We start from the raw sequence: 26,014 nt of genomic DNA, 5'->3' as shown, positions 1-26,014 counted from the left end.
TTTGTGATATAAGGCGGCTCAGTGCTCTTTGCTGCGATGGCACTGTACAATGCCTTCATTGTCTGAATTGGCCATATTTAGCATCGCCTCCGTTTTTAAAGCCGCGGCGCTCTTTTAGGGCGTTGTCATTGTTTCACAGGGAGGTGGTTGTGAACAAAAGCTGTTTATACGTCTGTGGCAGACGGCTCGCGGGTCCATGTATGTGTGTGTATTGTGTATCCGTGTTTCCATATGGTAAAAGCATCTCCGCACACAGTTACCCATTAGCGGGTTTGCTGGGTGACCCCCTTTTTATCGCTTCACATGCGTGCTCATCCAACATTATACAAATTAGGCATAGATGGTCATTGTTTTTGTCATATTGTTATGGGAAAAAAAAACACCTAAACTTCCAATTTTCAGACTGGTCACACAGACAAATATTAGACTATTAATTTGTGTTTGACACATGAACATTAGCAGCAATGGACTGACTCAGATCATACAGATCTGTATTGAGATATTAAATCAGCATGCTCTCATCATGGCAAAGGAAGGGAGAGCTGTGACATCACCTATTGTGAGTGGTGGATCCTGTGTTATCTACTGTGTGTAGAGGTATTATCAGTCATTGAACAGGAGGAGGAGGAGGTGAGCTGTGACATCACCTATTGTGGCTGGTGGATCCTGTTATCTACTGTATGTAGAGGTGTTATCAATCATTTAACAGGAGGAGGAGGAGGAGGAGGTGAGCTGTGACATCACCTATTGTGACTGTTGGATCCTGTTATCTACTGTATGTAGAGGTGTTATCAATCATTTAACAGGAGGAGGAGGTGAGCTGTGACATCACCTATTGTGACTGGTGGATCCTGTGTTATCTACTGTGTGTAGAGGTATTATCAGTCATTGAACAGGAGGAGGAGGAGGTGAGCTGTGACATCACCTATTGTGACTGGTGGATCCTGTTATCTACTGTATGTAGAGGTGTTATCAATCATTTAACAGGAGGAGGAGGTGATCTGTGACATCACCTATTGTGACTGTTGGATCCTGTTATCTACTGTATGTAGAGGTGTTATCAATCATTTAACAGGAGGAGGAGGAGGTGAGCTGTGACATCACCTATTGTGACTGGTGGAACCTGTGTTATCTACTGTGTGTAGAGGTATTATCAGTCATTGAACAGGAGGAGGAGGAGGTGAGCTGTGACATCACCTATTGTGACTGGTGGATCCTGTTATCTACTGTATGTAGAGGTGTTATCAATCATTTAACAGGAGGAGGAGGAGGTGAGCTGTGACATCACCTATTGTGACTGGTGGATCCTGTGTTATCTACTGTGTGTAGAGGTATTATCAGTCATTGAACAGGAGGAGGAGGAGGTGAGCTGTGACATCACCTATTGTGACTGGTGGATCCTGTTATCTACTGTATGTAGAGGTGTTATCAATCATTTAACAGGAGGAGGAGGAGGAGGTGAGCTGTGACATCACCTATTGTGACTGGTGGATCCTGTTATCTACTGTATGTAGAGGTGTTATCAATTATTTAACAGGAGGAGGAGGAGGTGAGCTGTGACATCACCTATTGTGACTGGTGGATCCTGTGTTATCTACTGTATATAGAGATGTTATTTGTCATTGTACACGAAGAGGAGGTGAGCTGTTACATCACCTATTGTGAGTGGTGTATCCTGTTTACTGTATATAGAGGTGTTATTAGTTATTGTACAGTAGGGGAGGAGGTGAGCTGTGAAATCACCAATTGTGAGTGGTGGATTCTGTGTTATCTACTGTATATAGATGTGTTATCAGTTATTGTAAAGGAGGAGGAGTTGAGCTGTGATATCACCTATAGGAAATAGTGGATTCTGTGTTATCTATTGCACTAATAGATGTTATTGTACAGGAGGAGAAAGAGGTAAGCTGTGACATAACCTATGGTAAATGGTGGATCATGTGTTATCTACTGTATGTAGAGGTGTTATTTGTTATTATACAGGAGGAGGAGGTGAGCTGTGACATCACCTATTATCCTATTATAAATAGTGGATTCTGTGTTATCTACTGTATATAGATGTTTTTTTTCAGTCATTGTACAGCAGGAGGAAGAGGTGAGATGTGACATCACCTATTGTGAATGGTGGATCCTGTTATCTCCTGTATATAAGGGTGTTAATCCGTCATTATACAGGAGGGGTAGGAGGTGAGCTGTGATATTTAGGTGACATCATCTTTGTAAAATGGTGAATTGTATGTTATTTTATTATTTTTTTTAAATAGTGATATTTAAAAATGGGAAGAAAATATATCATTTTTGGTAAAAAAATAAATAAATAAATCATAAAAAAATAAATGTAACATAAATTCTTGATTTAGACAATTGGTCATTTTCCCATGACAGATTCCCATAAAATGCTTTCCTAAGCTGCGATGGTCGCCCGTTGTTGCTTTGTTATCCCCTGTCTGCAGGATAGGAACAGAGGTGGGAGCGTTTTCAGTCTCCAGAGATGTTTAGTTTCGATGTTGTTAATCTATTGTTTTAGCAGTGCTGTATATATATATATATATATATATATATATATATATATATATATATATATATATATATATATATTTATTTATAACATTTCTCCCATTGCTTCTTCTGTTTACATCACTTTTAGTTATTTCTCCTTAATGTCAGAAATTCAGATACAACCACACCGGAACGCAGTTCTTCGAAATTAGAAAGACGCGGCCGATCAGCGGGTAAGAAATGTCTTATTATCTTCAAGATCTGCTTGAATCGTTCCCAGAGGGTTTTTCCAAATCTGACCTTTTGCTGTAGACAGGCTGGTGCTGTCCAGTCCTGGTCCCCTGTGGGATATCTGTCATAGAATTATCTGAGTTATTTTCCCATTACATGGGCAGCGGCAGACAAATGGAGTCTGTTAAGCACATAGCTTTGTAGGGCATAGATCCCCTATAAAAAATCATATATTTAGTCTTCTAATTGCTGCCTTTTTTTTTTCTGCAGAAAATGAAATGTAATCAAATATGCAAATTTGGGTGATTGGTGCACCCTGAGTGTGGCCAAGAAGCTCCGTGCACTGATTCACTTATTGGTTTTGCATATCCCTCACTGGTAGTGATGGACAGACTCATAGATACCCGGGACCGGCAGGTCTAACCAGTTTAAAAAAAAAAAAAAAAAAAACGGTTCCAACCTGGGATTGATCCTGGATGCCAATCCCCATATAAGTCATTAAAAATGGTGGTAAAAGGGATAGGGGGAGCGGGCTATACTTACAAAGTTTCCTGGGCAGCAGTAACTGCTCCCGCGGCCGCTCATTCCCTTCCGGGACCACTCATTACCTTCATTGCATATGCACTGCTTTCCCCGCCCACCAGCGCCTGTGATTGGTTGCAGTCAGACGCGCCCCCACACTGAGTGACAGCATGTGTTACTGCTTGCAATTGTTGTATAAATATAAATAATAAATAAAAAATTTGGTGTAGGTTCCCCCTGTATTATGATACCCAGCACAGATAAAGCCTACGGCTACAGGGTGCAGCCCCCAGCCATACACTTATCTTGGCTGTGTATCAAAATAGGAACAGCATGCAGCTATTTTTTATTTTTTTTTTTAAATATTAAATAAATAAATTTTGATAACCAGCCAAGATAAAAGCCAACAGCGGCGCAATCGGGAAGAGCCGGGTAAAGTGCTGGAATTGTTGTATCTAATTGACGTGACAATTCTGGGCGGCTACAGGCTGCTATATTTAGGCTGGGGGCTCCAATAACCATGGGTCTCCCCAGCCTGAGAATACCAGCCCCCAGCTGTCGGCTTTATCATGGCTGGGTATCAAAATTGAGGGGATCCGCACGCTAGTTTTTTAAAATAATTTATTTAGATAATTAAAAAAAAAAAGCTACATGTGATTCCTCTTATTTTGATACACAGCCAAGATAAGCGCAAGGCTGGGGGCTGCAGCCTGTAGCCAAATGCTTTATCTGTGCTCGGTATCATATGGGGGACCCTACGCCAATTTTTTTACATTTATTTTTACTGTATGATATAAACACACAGACCGGTTCTGTAATTGGAAGGTCAGACACGCTGTCACTCAGCGTGGGGGCGCTGTCTGACTGCAACCAATCACAGATGCCCGTGAGCGTACATATGCATGAAGGATAATGCGCGGCCCCGGAAGTAGAATGAGTGGACCTGGAAGGAGTTACAGCCATGCCTGAGACTCGGTAAATATAGCGCGCTTGCTTTATTTATTGTTTTCCCTGAGAATTCCAAGCCCGGGACTCAAGTACCTTTGAACACTCGCGGATCCGGACTTTTACAGTCCGGGTTCGCCCATCACTAATGATTGACTGCACTGGCTTTCTCTGCAGACTGTGCTATATCCAGACAAGCCAGTGCTGTCAATCACCGTGAGGTAGGCGTGGCCTGCAAAACCAGTGGGCAAAAGTCTGTGCAGAGCTTCTTGGCCACACCCAGGGTGCACAAATCACCCTAATTGGCATACTTAATTAAGCTTCAGTTTCTGCACAGTGTACGCCATGATTAGAACACTATTTTTATGTTGGCCCTGAGCTACCAGTTTGGGACTCCCGCAACTGCATAAAAAGGGCCCTCCGACATGGGGGGGGGGAGAGGATTGTTAATTAATTTCCAAATTTTGACAAGGCAGAGTTTTTTTTAACACAAAGGATCCACAGTGAGGGTGGTTAAATAATTTTAATTACACAATCTTCAGTTTTGCTCAAATTAGTTGATGGAAAAATGAATAAATATATATATTAGTAAATAACTGTAATTAAAGGGTTTTTGCCACCTAATCCGAGAGCAGCATAATGTAGGGGCAGAGACCCTGATTCCAGCCATGTGTCGCTTACTGTGCTGCTTGGTGTAGTTTTGATAAAATCACTGTTTAATCAGTAGGAGATTATCATTACAGGACTACTTGGCATACTGTCAGGTAGTCCAGCATATTCATGAGCTCTGTATAACTGCTAGATCTGCAGCAGAGAAAACATTGATTTTATCTAAATGACAGCAAACAGCTCAGTAAGTGACACATCGCTGGAATCAGGATCTCTGTCCGTACATTATGCTGCTCTCAGATGGGGAGCAAAAACCTGGTGATAAGTTCCTTTAATGTGTTTAATATATATATATATACCATGACCAACAACTTAATTAATTACTGACCGCAGGCTGTGAGTGAGGGGGGATCTGGTTTCCATCAGCAGATGATTCTTGTGACTTTTATGCCGGCAGCTGACAGTCTAATCCCACAGATCCCAGTTATACAATGGTTCCTTATAATGGGAAGCCCCGAGTGTAGACGGTTGTTGGATGCTTCTCGTGATACATGTTGCTACCATCTGTCTAGTCTTATCTGCCAGGAAGATGGTGTATATCTGTATCTGACTCTCTTCTAGGTTAATGGAGACGGCTCGGGAGATGACCAGGGAATCCTTACCTATTAAGTGTCTAGAAGCTGTGATCCTGGGAATGTATCCTTCATTGTAGCGCAGTCTCGCAAATCATCACTGCAAAAAGTCTGCAGTAGTCACAGTATGTGCAGAAGGTCAATTGGAATTACAGTATGTAAGTGTGCATCCATCACCAATCTGCAAGGTCAAAAAATGTGTGCTTTCCGATTTTGAGGTCACTGCCTCCTGCAAAATCAGCATAGTCTTTAGAAATTATAATAATAATTTTTAATTATATAACGCCAAATATTCCGCAGCACTTTACAATTCGGAGGGGACATGTGTGACGACATGGACTCTCATGGGTTAAAGTTTCTTAACATTCAGCCAGACGTATTGTTCTTTTGTGTAGTACCTCATGTTTGCTTAGCTATTGTTTCTCCAGACTCTTCCAGTAATCATTGTATAAGAGAAAAACTGTGGAACAAGAAGCGCAATAGGGTCTTACCCCAATATATACAGGGTGAGGTAATGAGCAATACTACTCACCAAAGGGGGTTGTGAAAGTCACAACTCCTATAACAGCATGTAACTCCAAGTCTCGGCAGCGGTCCCCATAAGGCAGATTACAGAGGGTAATAGAGATGGGTTTCAAAGCCGCGCCAAAGACCAACGGATCATGTAAGCTTAAGATTAATGTTGCTTTATTTCATGCACAGGTCAGGTCTACGCGTTTCAGGAGACACAGCTCCCTTCCTCAGGACAAACCAGCAAAGAACATCAAATTTGCTCCTTTTAATGTTGATGTTTGATTTGATGTTCTTTGCTGGTTTGTCCTGAGGAAGGGAGCGGTGTCTCCTGAAACGCGTAGACCTGACCTGTGCATGAAATAAAGCAACATTAATCTTAAGCTTACATGATCCGTTGGTCTTTGGCGCGGCTTTGAAACCCATCTCTATTACCCTCTATTAGTAATCATTGTATTGTAGTTGTGTATTGCTAATGTAATTACCTTAGTAGTCATTGTCTAGTCTGGGCATTCCAGACTACATGTATACCCTCAGTCTTTCTGTAGACATCATTTGGATGAACATTGTCCATGCAGCTTGAGATTCATCCAATGGGAGAGGCGATCTTGTCCAACCAATCGATGAGGACCCAGTGTGCCCAGAGGGAGGCCTGTGGCTATAAGAGAGGACTTCTTTAAGGCTACTTTCACACATCCGGTTTGAGCAGTGCGGCTCAATCCGGCTGTGAAACCTATGCAACGGATGCGGCGAAAACACCGCATCCTTTGCATAAGTTTTTACATGCGGCCCGTCCGTTTTTTTCCGGTTGCGGCATGCTACTGAGCATGCGCAGTGGAAGAAACCGCATGCGGCGGCCGGATGCGTTTTTTTCCGCATCGCGCCGCATCCGGCGTCCATAGGCATGCATTGAAAAATGCGCCGCAGCGGCCGGATGCGGCGCGATGCGTTTTTTTTTGCCGGAGCAAAAAATGTGCCAGGGAACGTTCCATCCGGCCGCGGCATCGGCTAAATCTGCCGCATGCGGCAAAAACCGGACCGAACGCAAGCCCATGCGGCACAATACGGCACTAATGTAAGTCTATGCAAAAAAACCCGCAACCGGCGGCAAAAAAAACGGTTGCGGTTTTTCTGCAGAGCGCCGTATTGTGCCGCAGAGCAAAAACCGGATGTGTGAAAGTATCCTAAGCCACCAGGTTGTTGTTGATAGATGCTAATGGATCCAGTCTAAGCTCTTAGGAGCTGACTAGAGGATTAGGATACCCTGTGTCTTCAATCTAGGGACTCCGGTTCCGATTGGAGACCATATCCACAGTCTAGGGATTTCGACTCCGCCTGCCAGGATTGTAACATCATACCAGGACTACCTAAGGAGGACACTCAGGTTGGGACAGTTCAGTCACCTGTTACAGACCTCACACAGCTTCCTAAATCTGGCATTATTCCTTTCTCGGTGGGTGCCCGCCAAAAGCGGGGTGCTGCTGGATTGGAGTAAATAGCCCTGGGACCTCTGAGGCATGGACATTCTAATCCCTGGTGAGCCAGCGGAAGGGTGAGACTCTGTTGCCTGTTACATTTGTGTGTTTTGCTGGTTATGTGTTATGTGCCGTTAATTGTTTGGGGATCCAATAAAGTCTAATTATTGTGGTTCCCTCACCCTGTGTTGTCTGAGTAGTGTTACGCCCACGGTTAAGGAGGCCGGCGTTCAGTTGGGATGAGCCCTGAGCCATGCTGTCTTTCTAAAGGCGGCTGGTTCAGTGGACAAGAGCACTCACTGAGCCCCGTGTCTCCACAATTACTCACGGTTCTTGGCTCAGAAGTGGATGCTGGAGACTGGGAATGTGAATTATCCTTGGAAAAGATGTTAGAAAGATCCACATCAGGGTTCTGCTTGGGTTCATGTACAGACGATGGGCTAGAGCAGGGCCGGGCAAAGTGCCACCCGGGGGCCACATCTCACCCTCTGGCTGTTCCAATCCAGCCCGCGGACCAAGACAGCGAAGGACTCAAAACATGCCCCCCCTGCCGCCCGTTCGCAGGATGTGGATAGCGGTGAACACATCGGCGGAGGAGGGGCCACTGGCTCCTTCTTCCACCAATCAGTGTGTGACAGCTGTGCAGGGGGTCAGTGCAGCTGAGCGGTGTAGGAACTGTGGACATTATATAAACGTGTGCGTATATATATATATATATATATATATATATATATATATATATATATATAAAAATGTGTATATGGGGCTCATACTGTATATAGGAAACTGGGGCTTATGCTATATTTATGGGGACAAGTGGGGCTCATACTGTATATAGGAGGCTATTTAAGGCTCGTAATGTATATAGGAGGCTATATGGGGCTCATGTATATAGGAAGCTAGGTGGGGCATAATGTTTTTAGGAGGCTATGTGGGGGCTCATAGAGCATATCAGAGGCTATGTGAGGCTCATGTATGTAGGAGGCTATGTGGGGCTCATAAATATAGTAGGCCGTGTAGGGTCTCATATAGTATGTAGCAGTCTGTGTGTATATCATGTGTATAGGAGGCTATGTGGGGCTCGTAATGTATATAGGAGGCTATATGGGGCTCATGTATATAGGAAGCTAGGTAGGGCTTGTAATTTTTATAGGAGGCTATGTGGGGGCTCATAGAGCATATCAGAGGCTATGTGAGGCTCATGGATGTAGGAGGCCATGTAGGGTCTCATAAAGTATGTAGGAGTCTGTGTGTATATCATGTATTTAGGAGGCTATGTGGGGGCTCACATTTTATATAGGAGGCTCTGTGGGGGCTCACATTGTATATAGGAGGCTCTGTGGGGGCTCACATTGTATATAGGAGGCTCTGTGGGGGCTCACATTGTATATAGGAGGCTCTGTGGGGGCTCACATTGTATATAGGAGGCTCTGTGGGTGCTCACATTGTATATAGGAAGCTATGTAGGGGTTCACATTGTATATAGGAGGCTATGTGGGGGCTCACATTGTATATAGGAGGCTCTGTGGGGGCTCACATTGTATATAGGAGGCTCTGTGGGGGCTCACATTGTATATAGGAGGCTCTGTGGGGGCTCACATTGTATATAGGAGGCTCTGTGGGGGCTCACATTGTATATAGGAGGCTCTGTGGGGGCTCACATTGTATATAGGAGGCTCTGTGGGTGCTCACATTGTATATAGGAAGCTATGTAGGGGTTCACATTGTATATAGGAGGCTATGTGGGGGCTCACATTGTATATAGGAGGATCTGTGGGGGCTCACATTGTATATAGGAGGCTCTGTGGGGGCTCACATTGTATATAGGAGGATCTGTGGGGGCTCACATTGTATATAGGAAGCTATGTAGGGGTTCACATTGTATATAGGAGGCTATGTGGTGGCTCACATTGTATATAGGAGGCTGTGTAGGGGCTCACATTGTATATAGGAGGCTATGTAGGGGCTCACATTGTATATAGGAGGCTATGTAGGGGCTCACATTGTATATAGGAGGCTATGTGGGGGCTCACATTGTATATAGGAGGATCTGTGGGGGCTCACATTGTATATAGGAGGCTATGTAGGGGCTCACATTGTATATAGGAGGCTATGTGGGGGCTCATATTGTATATAGGAGGCTATGTGGGGGCTCACATTGTATATAAGAGGCTCTGTGGGTGCTCACATTGTATATAGGAAGCTATGTAGGGGTTCACATTGTATATAGGAGGCTATGTGGGGGCTCATATTGTATATAGGAGGCTCTTTCGGGGCTCACATTGTATATAGGAGGCTATGTGTGGCTTATAAAGTATATTGGCGGCTATTTGTAGGCTCATAAAGTACATAGGATGCCATGTGGGGGTCATATTGTATGTAGGGGGCTGTGTGGGGGCTCATACGGTATATAACAAGATGTCAGAATACTTAATTCTGTTTAATATTAAATGATACAGTTAATATTAATATAAAATAATTATAATTAATATTTTAGTAATATTGAGCAGAATGAATCTCAGCCTATTGGTTCGGCCTCCATACCAGTCACTGTCTCTCCTGTGGCCCCCTCTGGAAAATGTATTGCCCACCCCTGGGCTAGAAGGTTTCTAACCTCTGTTCATTCCTGATCCTATCCTGGTCAAACGCTGCCCTGACCTCACAAGTCGCATGGGTGGACCGGTCACTGCTTTCCACAAGATGAACACACTCACCTTCTGCTGTCAGTGTTCTCACAATCTGATTGGCTGTAGGGTGTTGTAATCTTCTGCTGCTATCATTCTCATGTAATTAATGATGGATTGCCTGGTCCTGCCACTTCATAACACTGACCTTGCCATGTGCAGCCCTGTCATTAGATAAGTGGACAGATCACTGTCTCCCACAAAATCATCACACTCCTCTCCTGCTGCTGTCTTCAATCTTGTGATTAAATTGTCAACAGAGCATTATATTCTTAAATATGTTATATTGCCCTTTTAACAGGATCATATTTGCTATTATATGACTTTCTACAAAATATCGTGTCATCATTCACATTATGTTATTACCTCCTCATATTGATATATCTACACGTCTTAAGGGGTAGGACCCCAACTTTGAGCTATTCATTTAGCACATCCTTTTATTTCTTATGGGGGAAAACCTGAACCCCTTTCAGTTCCAAGCCATCATATCTATTTATTACACGTAGCTTTGCTCAAAACTCTCTGATTGTCAGTAGACGCTGTTCACACTGTTCATACAGATTTGGACACTCCAACCTATGGTTTCTCTGGTATTTCTGAGTTACACAGGCAGGCTCGGGCGTCAACCAGCTGTGTGCTCATTCATGGTCAGGCCAGCAAGAGTTATCCTCTGCTAGCCTGTTGGTTTCCTCTGGGATCACATGTGTAATGCTGCCACCAGGGGGAGCCAGAGCTCTGCAGCAGACGACACTACACAGAGCAATGAGAACCAGGAAGGAAATGCACAGCGTTCTCATGCACTGCCTAATCAGCACAGCTGAGAGGCAGAACTGCAGGGTTTGTGAGGAATAGTCAGACAGGCTGGGTCAAACACCGTACGGGCAGAAGCAGGACCGGAGGAGCGAGCAGAAGCGAAGTCAAAGGCAGGCTAAGGTCAGTATCGGAGGAAGCAACCGAGTGGGGAAATAGAAGGGGGGACACAGGACAGGAGGGATGACCAGGGGACAGAACACAGACAAGGGCACGGGGGCACAGGAACAGACAGATCAGGATATCACTCACAGGACCAGCAATCACAGGCAAAGCAGAGCTAAGCTTATAGCCGGCGCTGGTTCACTGGAAGTGTCAGCTTTTAAGGCATCCAGGGGCCGGACGTGAGGCCTGAGAGAAGGCTCCGCCCCCTAGCCATGTGGATAGGGAGGCGAATCATGACAACATGTTGGAAACCTATCACATTTTCTCCCCTCCTTTTTAAGATGGTGTAATCTGTCTACCCACACCGACTATAGTTAATTGCTGTGTTGATCTTTGTCCTGTTGTGTCCCAGTCCTGCTGGGGATTATATTGCATGGTGCTTGGACTTATTGTGGAATTCTCTCATTGCCTTGGTGTTTCCTCCCTGCTCTTATTTTCCTCCTTACCTCTTATTGTCTTATACCTCTGTGAGATAGAGTTTTGTTTTCCCCTGTTTGTTAATCTCCTGTCCCAGCCCTCCTCTGGGATAGGGAGGGGAAAGGAAAATAAGATCAGGGCTCGTCAGGAGCAGGGCCAGGAAGGCGGCTCAGACATCCTCACCATCAGAGGTATCTCTGAGATAATGGATAGCTAGGGTCCCCCTAGTCTGAGGACCAATTTAGGAGCTTCTGCCCTCAGCTTTCTCCATTACATCGGTCATAATACCTCCATCAATGGAAAAATAAAACAGTTATACGTCTCTGAATATGGCAACACAAAATATTTTATTTTTAAAAAAAAAAACATTTTTTTTCTCTGTTTTCAGTATTTCAAATTACATTCCTGAACAGCTTTCTAAATCTAGAGAAACGGCAGTCAGATATATAACATATCTGCTCCTCTCCTTTTTACATATGCTCTGCGAGGCTCATATTCTGCAGTAAATGTACCAGCATCAGGATGTGATATCCCTCAGTAATGAGACATTTTGTAAAGCCGCTGCAGGAATGCATTACACGAGGATTAGCCTCTTGCGACAGTCATCTAAGGTCACCCCCAAACGCAGGAGTCAGGGCTGCACATGGGATGAAGCGGAGATCTGCCGGGGAACCTCTTCTATTCCTTACTTGGTCACTGGGAACACTTTCAAAGGCTCGAGCTGTTTAGTTTTATTAGAGCCTGTAGGAAATGTAGCCAGACACTTGGAGAATTGGGATTTATAGCATTGTGATGATCCAAAAATAAACGTTCACTTTTTTTAAACACCATGTAATTATAAAGCACACTAGTTGATTTCTTAAAGTATTACTCCAGCTGTTTTTTTATTTCACCTCTGGAATGGCGCTTTAAATCTAAAACCTGTACCCCCCTGTCTTATACTCACCCCCTGGCGGCTTCATCTTCTATCGCCGCTGCTCCTGTCTGTTGCCGGCAGCTCTAGTGTTTCATGGAACACGCCAAAGGTCACAATTCATTACAAGTCTATGAGAGCCTTGTTGTGGCTCTCATAGACATGGATTGGGTGCTTGGTACCTAACTCCTGACTTCCGGCCATCGCCGCTACTCTTGTCTGTTGCCGGCAGGTCTAGTGTTTCATGGAACACGCCAAAGGTCACAATTCATTACAAGTCTATGAGAGCCTTGTTGTGGCTCTCATAGACTTGCATTGGGTGCTTGGTACGTAACTCCTGACTTCCGGCCATCGCCGCTACTACTGTCTGTTGCCGGCAGGTCTAGTGTTTCATGGAACACGCCAAAGGTCACAATTCATTACAAGTCTATGAGAGCGTCGTTGTGGCTCTCATAGACTTGCATTGGGTGCTTGGGATGTAACTCCTGACTTCCGGTCAGACAGAAGTTACAGGGATGAGATGGCGTTGTGGGACCAGAGCGGCGCCGAAAAAGTGTGAAAACACCGGAGGGTAAGTATGACACCAGGAGCAGGGGACTTACGTTTAACCTCTTAACCCCCAGGCGATTTTCCATTTTAATCTTGCCATACGAGGGCTTGTTATTTGCGGGATGAGTTGTACTTTTAAATGAATTCATAAGTTTTACCATATAGTGTACTGACTAAATGGCGAAAAATTGCAAAAAAAAAAAGCGATTGCATGATTGTTTTGGGGATATTTTATTCACCGTGGTCACTATATAGTAAAACTGATGTGTCGGTGTAATGGCTCAGGTTGGTGCGAATTCATACACAGCAAACATGTATAGGTTTACTTTTATCTAAGGGGTAAAAAAAATTCAGAAGTTTGTTAAAAAAAAAAAGTGGCGCACTTTTTGCGCCATATTCCGCAACCTTTAGGCTCTGTGCGCACTAGTGCGTTTTACCCGTGGATTTGCCGCGGAAATTTCTTGAGAAATGTCTGCAATCTTTGTGCAGACATTTTCCAGCAAATTCTATGAGAAAAAAAAAATAGCTGTGCGCACGCTGCGGATTTTTCTCAAGAAATTTCCTTGAGAAGAATTTCTCGAGAAAATTTCTTGAGAAAATGAGCATGTCAATTCTTTTCCGCAGGTACCCTGCGGATTTCTGCAGTACAGCCTGCAAAATCCGCAGGGAACCACCCGCGGGAAAATCGCGGCAAATTCACGGCTAATCCGCGGCAAATCCGCATGCGGATTTGGTGCGGATTTTTTCCGGAGGTACGGAAATCTTTCACTCCCAGAAGTTTCTCAAGAAATTTTCTTGAGAAACTTCACATTTCTAGTGCGCACATAGCCTTAGTATTTTTATTTTTCGGGATATGGGGCTCGGTGACTGCTTATTTTTTTGCGTCTCGACCTGACGTTTTTAACAGTACCATTTTTGCGCATACGCTACATTTTGACCGCCTGTTATTACATTTGTGCAAAATTTGCAGCGATCAAGAAACTTAATTTTGTCGTTTGGATTTTTTGCCGCTGCGCGGTTTACCGGTCAGATTTCTTGATTTTCTATTTTGATAGATCGGGCATTTCTGAATGCGGCGATACCAAATGTGTGCATATTTTTTTTTTTTTTTTTAACCCTATGATTTTCAATGGGGTGAAAGGGGGGTGATTTGAACTTTAGGTTTTTAAATTTTTTTAAAAACTTTTTTTTTACCTTTTTTTTTATTTTACTAGTCCCCCTAAGGCACTATAGGGATCAGCAGTCTGATCGCTCATTCATTTCTGTTGATCACAGCTGCACAGCACAGATCACCAGAAATTCTGCTTTACTCTCAAACATGGCGCTCTGCCAGGTGTAAGAGGAAGTGACTCATGATAGCTATAGGAGTCATTACATGACCCTGTGCTACAATGGCAACCATCGGCTCCACATGATCACGTCATGTGGACTTGGATGGGGGTGGGTAAGTGCATTTTACCTGCTCCGGGCATTCAAATTGCGCTGTCACGTTTTTACAGCGCGATTTAAGGGGTTAACAGGTGCGGGTGGATCGCGGATCCACCTGCACCTGTGAGGTACACATGGCTACTGTTCAAATCAGCTGACATGTGCAGGGATCATCCCCGGCTGCCCATAGCAGCCACATTTGATTACCCCTTGATGATTTAGGACGTACCGGTATGGCCTCGGTCATTAAGGGTTTAAAGCGCCACTCCAGCGCTGAAAAAACAAAATGCTGGAGTGGTGCTTTAAATCTAAGACCCCTACCCCCTGTCTTACTCACCCCCGGCAGCTTCATCTTCTGCCGGCAACTCTAGTGATTCATAGAACACACCAGAGGTCATAATTCAATATAAGTCTATGAGAGCCCCATTGTAGCTCTCATAGACTTGCATTTGGTGCTTGAGATGTAACTTCTGACTTTCGGCCGGTCACAAGTTACGGTGACAAGATCTCTCCACGGGACCAGAGCGGCGCCAAAAAAGTATGAAATCGACAGAGGATAAGTGTAATGCAAGGGGCAGGGAACTTACATTTAAAATGCCACTCCAGCCCTGAAAAAACGAAATACTGGAGTGGTGCTTTAAGTGGTTGCTGTCTTTTCAACAAACTGTGTAATGCATCTTATTAGAGAAGTATGCTTTGTTCCAATTTATAAGCCACTTCTTCTCCCCCCTACCCCCTGAACGCAACCTCACTCAGAAATATAGTTAAAATCCTTGTTGTGAAACGAGGGATAATATTACAGCGGTCCATAGAAGTCTATGTAGACAGGAGGTAGGAGGAGCTGAGGTTAGAAAGCAGCGACACAATGTGTTTCATTTCATCCCCATTGAGCGTTGCTGGATTCACAGCTACACAGCTCAATACTGCTGAATAATGACCTCCATGCTGTTGTTGTAAGGTTTCAAAAGATAGAGGTGCAAGATGTGATCCTCTTTTCAGTGTACTTTATATAGGAGACACCATAACTAGAGCTGATCGAACGGCCAATAATCCGGGGCCGGCGGATCACTAACAGATTTAAAAAAGAATCCGATCCGCTCATAAGTCAATGGGGACCGGAATCCGGAGGGTAAATACGTTTGTGGAGGGGCTAGGGGGCTAGGAGCGAGCGCGGCATACTCACCGAGGCGCTGTCATGGCGGCACACTCCTTCCGGGTCACGCTGTTACCTTCCGGAGCCGACAATTCAATATTCATGGTTCCCCGCCCACCGGTGCGTGTTGGTTCCAGCTAGACACGCCCCCATCCTGAGTGGCAGCGTGGCAGCTAACTGCAACCAATCACAGGACGGCCGGTGGGTGGGGAAAGCAGTGCACTGTCGGTCAGTTCACAGTAGTAAACACTCGGCAGCACAGTTATAGTGCTCGGCTGCAGCCTCAGCCGTCGCGCAGTCTGTGCTGTGTATCCAGTGCCCGGAGTCACACGTGCGAGGCTGCCATGGCAGACTCGCGTGAGCCCCTCGTACGTGTAAAGTAAAAAAAAAAACGACGTGCGGTCCCCCATAATCTTCACATCCAGCCATAACACCGGCCGGGGGCTGGTACATCCTCAGCCCGCAGTCGTCCGGTATGTCGCATCTGTTAGATGCGACATACTGGTGTGCGATACCGGCTCTTGCGGTGCCAGTCGGGGTAATAGCAGGGGTTAATAGCGGCACATAGCTGTTGCTAAACCCTAGCTTTGTGTGATGGCACAGGCGTCTATCAGATACCTGCATCACACAAACCTGTAAATGACAGTAAATAAGCACAGACACACAGAAAAATCCTTTATTTGGAATAAAATACAAAACACTCCTCCTTCACCACTTTATTAACCCCCAAATACCCTGCAGCTCCGATGTAATCCACAGAAGTCCCACGCCGCTTCAGCTCTGCTACATCTGAATATCACAGAGAGCGGCACGACCGACCGCTCTCTGTGAACTCCAGAGAATGAATGAGCTGAGCATTGAGCGGTGACGTCACTCAGGTCATTTGCGGTCACAGCTGGAGGTTCCCACGGTCCTTCATCTGTGATCGCAGGTAACCTGACCTCAGGTGGAGGTCACTGAGTTCACAGACCTGCATCTCCTAGCAGAAAAAGTGCATTTTTTTGGCCAAGAGATGCAGATTTTGTGCTGAAATTATTATACCATATTCCTGCATCTAAATCTACACCTCCTGGCAAAAAATCGCAGTGTTTTGACGCAATTGTTATGCCGTGGTTTTTGCCGCGGTTATTTTTCCGCGATTTTTGCTGCGTTTTTTTGCCAGGAGGTGCACATTTGGTGCTGAAATCGTCTGCACCAGCTTTCAGCACCAAATTTCCACCTGTGGCAATTTTTTTTTTTTTTTTATTTTTGGTGGCCAAGGGATGCAAATTTGATGCTGTGATTTTTACACCATATTCCTGCATCCAATCTATACCTCCTGGCAAAAAAATCGCAGTGTTTTAACGCCTGTCTGAACATGAGCGTGCATGTACCTAGAAACACATGCACGCTCCTGTCAGATGTGTGTGCGGCTGTGCTGCGATGTCAGACTTGTGGGAGTCCCTTGCTGTGACTGCTGCCTAAAATAAACCGCATGCGTTTTTTTTTTTGTTTTTAAATTTAAATAAATAATTTAAAAAAAAAAACGACGTGCGGTCCCCCCCAATTTTCATTCCCAGCCATGATAACGCCGGCCGGGGGCTGGTATATCCTCAGCCCGCAGCCGCCCGGTATGGTCGCATCTGTTAGATGTGGCCATTCCGGTGCGATATCTGCTCATCTTGATTGCCCTGGTGCGGTGGCAATCAAGGTAATAGCAGGGGTTAATAACAGCGCATGGCTGCTATTAAACCCCAGGTTTGTGATCGCACGGGCGTCTGTGAGATACCCGCATCACAAACCTGTAAAATTACAGTAAATAAACAAGACACACAGAAATCCTTTATTTGGAATAAAGTAGAAACGCAGCCTCCTCCTTCACCACTTTATTATCCCACCACAGCCCTCCGGCGCAATCCACACGACATCCAGCGGCGACACATCCAGCTCTGCTACATGTCAGAGCGAGCAGCCATAGAGCACGGCTGCCCGCTCTGAGTGCAGCCTAGCAGCCTATTACTGAGCTGCGATGACTGCACGGCAGAGCTGTCACAGGCTGGGGGCGCGTCAGCCAGGAACCAATCACAGCTGAGAGGACGGCCGGTGGGCGGGGAAAGCACGGAAAGCTGTGTGATTGCGTGCACAGCACAGAAAGTGAAAGCGCGACCCGGAAGCAAGTGTGCCGCCATGACACCATGACGCCATGAGTCTGGTAAGTATGAAACGCTCATTTATTTATTGTTTTTTAACATTTTTATTAATTGCCGATTCCGGATCGTGCAGCCGGAATCCCGCGCCCGGGTCCGGCCCGGGGATAGCGCTGAAACCGCGCGGATCCGGACGTTTACAGTTCGGGTCCGCTCAGCACTAACCATAACAACTAGTCCTCACCTACTAGAACAACCTCAGAGGGGTAAGACTGACTCCCCGCAGTCAGACAGCACATCATGCTGATTGACAGCCGGCTCCCCGCAGTCAGACAGCACATCATGCTGATTGACAGCCGGCTCCCCACAGTCAGACAGCACATCATGCTGATTGACAGCCGGCTCCCCGCAGTCAGACAGCACATCATGCTGATTGACAGCCGGCTCCCCACAGTCAGACAGCACATCATGCTGATTGACAGCCGGCTCCCCGCAGTCAGACAGCACATCATGCTGATTGACAGCCGGCTCCCTGCAATCAGACAGCACATCATGCTGATTGACAGCCGGCTCCCCGCAGTCAGACAGCACATCATGCTGATTGACAGCCGGCTCCCCACAGTCAGACAGCACATCATGCTGATTGACAGCCGGCTCCCCGCAGTCAGACAGCACATCATGCTGATTGACAGCCGGCTCCCCACAGTCAGACAGCACATCATGCTGATTGACAGCCGGCTCCCCGCAGTCAGACAGCACATCATGCTGATTGACAGCCGGCTCCCCGCAGTCAGACAGCACATCATGCTGATTGACAGCCGGCTCCCCGCAGTCAGACAGCACATCATGCTGATTGACAGCCGGCTCCCCGCAGTCAGACAGCACGTCATGGTGATTGACAGCCGGCTCCCCGCAGTCAGACAGCACATCATGCTGATTGACAGCCGGCTCCCCGCAGTCAGACAGCACATCATGCTGATTGACAGCCGGCTCCCCGCAGTCAGACAGCACATCATGCTAATTGACAGCCGGCTCCCCGCAGTCAGACAGCACATCATGCTAATTGACAGCCGGCTCCCCGCAGTCAGACAGCACATCATGCTAATTGACAGCCGGCTCCCCGTAGTCAGACAGCACGTCATGCTGATTGACAGCCGGCTCCCCGCAGTCAGACAGCACATCATGCTGATTGACAGCCGGCTCCCTGCAATCAGACAGCACATCATGCTGATTGACAGCCGGCTCCCCGCAGTCAGACAGCACATCATGCTGATTGACAGCCGGCTCCCTGCAATCAGACAGCACATCATGCTGATTGACAGCCGGCTCCCCGCAGTCAGACAGCACATCATGCTGATTGACAGCCGTCTCCCCGCAGTCAGACAGCACATCATGCCGATTGACAGCCGGCTCCCCGCAGTCAGACAGCACATCATGCTGATTGACAGCCGGCTCCCCGCAGTCAGACAGCACATCATGCTGATTGACAGCCGGCTCCCCGCAGTCAGACAGCACATCATGCTGATTGACAGCCGGCTCCCCGCAGTCAGACAGCACGTCATGGTGATTGACAGCCGGCTCCCCGCAGTCAGACAGCACATCATGCTGATTGACAGCCGGCTCCCCGCAGTCAGACAGCACATCATGCTGATTGACAGCCGGCTCCCCGCAGTCAGACAGCACATCATGCTAATTGACAGCCGGCTCCCCGCAGTCAGACAGCACATCATGCTAATTGACAGCCGGCTCCCCGCAGTCAGACAGCACATCATGCTAATTGACAGCCGGCTCCCCGCAGTCAGACAGCACGTCATGGTGATTGACAGCCGACTCCCCGTAGTCAGACAACACGTCATGGGGATTGACAGCCGGCTCCCCGCAGTCAGACAGCGGGGAGTTGGCTGTTAATCAGCATGACGTTGGCAGTAATGCCCCATTAAGCAGATAGGAAGAGAAGCCGCTTTTCTTCGACGTCAGTGGAAGCCCCTGAATCGCCAGCAGAAGCTGCCTGTGACCACTCTGTGATGTCGGAGATCGGTGTCGTCCACTATAGGCTGGTTTTTAGCAAATTCCTGTCTGTAAGTTCTTAGGAATGTAGTAAAAAAAGATTTTCCAGATAAAATTTCGCTCTATGTGACCTGGAAGTGAATTGTACAATGTAAGCCTATGGAGTATCAGAACGAGGCTCCATAGACTTACATTGTAAAAGAGACTTTCTTTGGTCTGAGTGCTGTCATTTTGATGATAGATTTTTCATGGACACCATTTGGACCGAAAACATAGCCTAATAGGTGTATTCAAATAAAGCTGCATGAAACAGTAATTGTCCAGTATGTGTGTAAGTCAAGATAGGAAATGCTATTGAGAGCTTGGAGCATGAACGGATGATAGAAGGAACTAGATAATGGGGAAAAGTTAGGAAGGGAGAACAGGGAATAGTTATGTTAGTGAGATGAGCTGATCGGCCTGTCTAAAGAGGTGTTTCTTTAGAGCATGCTAACTGTGAATACTGGGAGTTAACCAGATTGCCTGGGGTAGCGCATTCCAGAGACCTGGTGCAGCACGAGAGAAGTCCTGAAGACGGGAGTGTGAGGTTCAGATTATGGAGGATGTTAGTCTTAGGTCATTAGCAGAACGGAGGGCACGGGTGGGGTGGTAAAGACAGATGACAGAGGAGTAGGGCGGTGCAGAAATGTGAGAGCTTTGTGCGTGAGAGTGCTATGAATGTCATATATTATGTTATTTGGAGCTTTTTTGAGGTGGACAATAATCAGCATGAATCCGTATATGACCACAGTCACCTTTTCTACTCTTGCCTCTGGAAATGTTCGTACGGTAATTTGAGTTGTCCTGTTATACACGCAAGAAAGGGTTGTGTATACAGGCAATTCCGCCTAATGGATTGGGTGTAGTTCCTTTTCCATGCCGCTCCGGTTTTCATGTTTACAGTCTTGTTCACCTTCCATTAACCTATAAGGAGGTAATCTTGCTGAGCATTAAGAATATGATGACTTGACAAAGTCTGACATAACAAGAGAACGTGTCCTATTCACAAGGGCGGCCATTGCGTGTCCCAGGCTGAACCTGGCGGGGAGAGGGGCTCATCTGCTGAGTCTGCGAATAGCACCTCACATTGCAGGCGCCAGGGGACAATCTACACTACGGCACGGAGGCCTCGGAGCCGGATCAGAGGAATGTCTTGCTTTATTCATTCATAGGTTTTGATGTGAATTCTTCTGCAGGTTCTCTGGAATTGGCAGTTCTACATCTCAATAGAACATTATGAGCACCAACCGTCATCTATCTCAGTAATGGATAAATCTGTCTTCACGGAACAAAGATTTTACAGTGCCTTGTGAAAGTATTCACCCCCCTTGGCATTTTTCTTATTTTGCTACCTTACAACCTGGAATTTCAGGGTTTTTTTTTGTGGGATTGCAACAATTCATGTAAAGAACATGCCTACTAGTGATTAGTGAGCAGTACCATGCTCGGGTGCTCAGTACTTGTAACTAGTGATGAGCGGGCACTACCATGCTCGGGTGCTCAGTATTGGTAAATAGTGATGAGCGGGCACTACCATGCTCGGGTGGTCTGTACTGGTAACTAATGATGAGCGGGCATTACCATGTTCAGGTGCTCAGTACTCGTCACTAGTGATGAGCGAGCACTACCATGCTCGGGTGCTCAGTACTTGTAAGTAGTGATGAGCGAGCACTACCATGCTCGGGTGCTCAGTATTGGTAAATAGTGATGAGCGGGCACTACCATGCTCGGGTGCTCAGTACTGGTAACTAATGATGAGCGGGCACTACCATGCTCAGGTGCTCTGTACTCGTAACTAGTGATGAGCGGGCACTACCATGTTCAGGTGCTCAGTACTTGCAACTAGTGATGAGCGGGCACTACCATGCTCAGGTGCTCTGTACTCGTAACTAGTGATGAGCGGGCACTACCATGCTCGGGTGCTCGGTACTCGTAACTAGTGATGAGCGGGCACTACCATGCTCGCGTGCTCAGTATTGGTAACTAGTGATGAGCGGGCACTACCATGCTCAGGTGCTCAGTACTCGTAACTAGTGATGAGCGGGCACTACCATGCTCGGGTGCTCGGTACTCGTAACTAGTGATGAGCGGGCACTACCATGCTCGCGTGCTCAGTATTGGTAACTAGTGATGAGTGGGCACTACCATGCTCGGGTGCTCGGTACTCGTAACTAGTGATGAGCGGGCACTAACATGCTCGGGTGCTCAGTACTGGTAACTAGTGATGAGCGGGCACTACCATGCTCGGGTGCTCAGTACTCGTAACTAGTGATGAGCGGGCACTACCATGCTCGCGTGCTCAGTATTGGTAACTAGTGATGAGCGGGCACTACCATGTTCAGGTGCTCAGTACTTGCAACTAATAATGAGCGAGCACTACCATGCTCGGGTACTCAGTACTTATAACTAGTGATGAGCGAGCACTACCATGCTCAGGTGCTCGGTACTCGTAACTAGTGATGAGCGGGCACTACCATGCTCGGGTGCTCGGTACTCGTAACTAGTGATGAGCGGGCACTACCATGCTCGGGTGCTCTGTACTCGTAACTAGTGATGAGCGGGCACTACCATGCTCGGGTGCTCTGTACTGGTAACTAGTGATGAGCGGGCACTACCATGCTCGGGTGCTCTGTACTGGTAACTAGTGATGAGCGGGCACTACCATGCTCGGGTGCTCTGTACTGGTAACTAGTGATGAGCGGGCACTACCATGCTCGGGTGCTCCTCCAGGAGAAGAAAGAAGCCGAATTCTCTAATAAGATCTATTACAAGGTTTCTTATATTTATATTTACTATTGATTTATGGAGAAAAAAAAAATAAAACTCTTTAAAGGCTCCTGTTTATGGGAAGTCTGCAGAGTCCTTATAGATGTGTATTACATGTCTAGGGACACGTGTGCTACCACATGAGGCGCTGTCATTTGATGGAACGTGCCTCAATGTTATATTACCATATGTAACATTGGAATTACCGTATAGACTCTATACTATAGAGGATGCAGTCAGATAGGGGTTAATGCGCGTATCCATGATCAGCTTAACCTACTGCACCATATGGAGAAGTAGTTAGGTGACGTCACCTTAGCCTGTGAAGCTTTACAGAGGGGGCGTCCATATATACCGCAGGTGTCCATTCTGGGCTATTTCCAGTACATTCCCCGGATCTACAGAACCTTTTTAGATTCCTGATTTGTTCTGTCGTCTGCTGGAATCCAGTCCGGTGACACCGCCGCCGCCGTCGTCGTGTGTACACAGCTTAGCTGCTAGGAGATGGACAAGTAGCGCTCACATTCAATGTGAGACGAGCAGATTAGGGAAATGTCACCTTAATCAGGTCACTTACCGGACTGGTGGAGCATTTTACCGGGAAGTGTGGTTGTAACTCTGCAGTTTTATAGAGATAAGCTTAAAAGGGCTGTCGGGCATGGAAACTAAATAAACTATATAATACTCCATTAATTCATTTAGCCAATCCAGAGAAATGGCTGCAATGATTATCGCCTTGTTTCTGCTGAGTGCTGCATCTTCCTACCCCATGAATGGGGCCGACTGTAGTGCTCCTGACACAAAGAGCGCCGCTGTGCAGGGAAAACCTAGAAGTGCTAAATTAGGGCTACGGCCCTTTTATTCTAAGGGGTACTTTGCACGTTGCGACATCGCTACTGCGATCTCGTCGGGGTCAAATCGAAAGTGACTCACATCCGGCGCCGGTAACGACGTCGTAACGTGTAAAGCCTAGATGCGCCGATAAACAATCACAAAAGCGTCGTAAATCGGTGATCTGTGTAGCGTCGGTCATTTACATAATGTCGCACCAATAGGAGATACGATGTAGTTCCTCGTTCCTGCGGCAGCACACATCGCTGTGTATGAAGCCGCAGGAGCAAGGAACATCTCCTTACCTGTGTCCACCGGCTATGCGGAAGGAAGGAGGTGGGCGGGATGTTACGTCCCGCTCATCTCCGCCCCTCCGCTTCTATTGGCCGCCTGCCGTGTGACGCCACATGATCCACCACCTTAGGAAGGAGGCGGGTCACCGGCCAGAGCGACGTCGCAGGGCAGGTAAGTGCGTGTGAAGCTGCCGTAGCGATAATGTTCGCTACGGCAGCTATCACAAGATATCGCATGTGCGACGGGGGCGGGGACTATCGCTCTTGGCATCGCTACAATCGGCTAGCGATGTCGCAGCGTGCAAAGTACCCCTACGGGTTTGCGGAGTCTTGACCTCAGGACCCAGCTTATCATGAGATTGAGTGGGGTCCCAGAGATTAGACCACCACAATCATAAATGGATGACAGATCCCAGTAGTATGCCATCAGTTGACAAGGTACGAATACCCGTAATAGTACGTGACGTGTTGGGTGTCATTGTTTGGAGCAGGCTAAGTACTAATTTTGGTCCATATATGGTGGATGCCGGCTGTGCTAAACAGCTGGGATCTGCCTCTAACACCAGCAACCGGAGCTAGCTTCTATTGTTCCTGTAAATTCTTTAAATGCCACTATCAATCTTTGCGGCATTCAAAGTGCGAGATCTGAGTGGCATGCCGTTTTGGGTGGCCATTAGCCCACTACGCTGTTAGTCCATAACTCCTGGTTGTGGGGTGCTGATACGTTATAATTGCAACTGGGAGCCTGCTGAGGATCCCCATCACTGCTAAGTTGGTACTCCTATGATGCCCAGCCAGTGGAATAAGTAAGAGGACATAATTTTTCCTATCTATCTATCTATTTTCTATCCCTCTATCTCTCTATCCCTCTATCTATCTATCTATCCCTCTATCTATATATCTATCTATCTATCTATCTATCTATCTATCTATCCCTCTATCTATCTATCTATCTATCTATTATCTATCCCTCTATCTATCTATCCCTCTATCTATATATCTATCTATGTATTATCTATCTATCTATCTATCCCTCTATCTCTCTATCCCTCTATCTATCCCTCTATCTATCCAATTATCCATCTATCTATCCCTCTATCCCTCTATCTATCTATCCCTCTATCCAACTATCCCTCTATCCCTCTATCTATCCCTCTATCCCTCTATCTATCCCTCTATCTATCCCTCTATCTATCCCTCTATCTATCCCTCTATCTATCTATCTATCTATCTATCTATCCCTCTATCTATCCCTCTATCCATTTATCTATCTATCCCTCTATCTATCTATCTATCTATCCCTCTATCCATCTATCTATCTATCTATCTATCTATCTATCTATCTATCTATCTATCTATCCCTCTATCCCTCTATCCCTCTATCTATCCCTCTATCCATTTATCTATCTTTCTATCTATCTATCCCTCTATCTATCCCTCTATCCATTTATCTATCCCTCTATCTATCCCTCTATCCAACTATCCAACTATCCCTCTATCCCTCTATCTATCCCTCTATCTATCCCTCTATCTATCCCTCTATCTATCCCTCTATCTATCCCTCTATCTATCTATCTATCTATCTATCTATCTATCTATCTATCTATCTATCTATCCCTCTATCTATCCCTCTATCCATTTATCTATCTATCTATCCCTCTATCTATCTATCTATCTATCTATCTATCTATCTATCTATCTATCTATCTATCTATCTATCCCTCTATCTATCTATCTATCTATCTATCTATCTATCTATCTATCTATCTATCTATCCCTCTATCCATTTATCTATCTATCTATCTATCCCTCTATCCCTCTATCTATCTATTATCTATCCCTCTATCTATATATCTATCTATGTATTATCTATCTATCTATATATAATATATATATATATATATATATATATATATAATCTCAATACTGTGGTATTGCCTTATGAAGAAAAAGCGATTAAAGGACAAATGGTTAAAGGGAATTAAAAAATAAAGTAAAATAAATTAAAAAAAAAAATAAAAATTTTTTGAATCACCCTTCATTTATCTGATTTAAAAATAAAGAAACAAATGAAACAAATATATTTGGTACTGTTGATCCATAAAAGTCCGATTTATGAAAATATGAAATTATTTAAAGCACCTCTGGAGTAGTGCTCTAAATCAAAGTCGTCTAACCCTCTCTTATACTCACGTTCCAGCGCCTTCATCTCCTATCGCCGCCACTCCGGTTGGTCTCCTGTGATTTGTAACCTGCTGGCTACTCCACTGTTTCATGGAGTGCCGGAGGTCACAACTCAATACAAGTCTAGGAGAGCCTCGTTCTGGTCTCATAGACTTGTAATCGGAGCTTGTGACGTAACATCTGAATTATGGCCAGTCAGAAGATTGCGCCGTGGGACAGAAGG

The 26,014-nt window shown here is 45.9% G+C and overlaps 1 protein-coding gene across 2 annotated transcripts in view; it reads left to right on the top strand.

Moving 5' to 3' along the window:
• The window catches only part of VASH2 (vasohibin 2), a 112,260-nt gene that overhangs the window by 53,351 nt on the left and 32,895 nt on the right, over window positions 1-26,014 (top strand). For both annotated transcript variants that reach the window (XM_075339148.1, XM_075339149.1), the window contains exons 4-5: window positions 2,676-2,732; window positions 5,428-5,502. In XM_075339148.1, coding sequence (XP_075195263.1) covers window positions 2,676-2,732; window positions 5,428-5,502 — 132 coding nt within the window. The remainder of the gene's footprint in view (window positions 1-2,675; window positions 2,733-5,427; window positions 5,503-26,014) is intronic.

This window comes from Anomaloglossus baeobatrachus, chromosome 3 (assembly GCF_048569485.1).
Source record: "Anomaloglossus baeobatrachus isolate aAnoBae1 chromosome 3, aAnoBae1.hap1, whole genome shotgun sequence".
NCBI lineage: Eukaryota > Metazoa > Chordata > Amphibia > Anura > Aromobatidae > Anomaloglossus > Anomaloglossus baeobatrachus.
The sequence above is the reverse complement of the archived record's forward strand: the minus strand, read 5'-3'. Positions and strand labels throughout refer to the sequence as shown.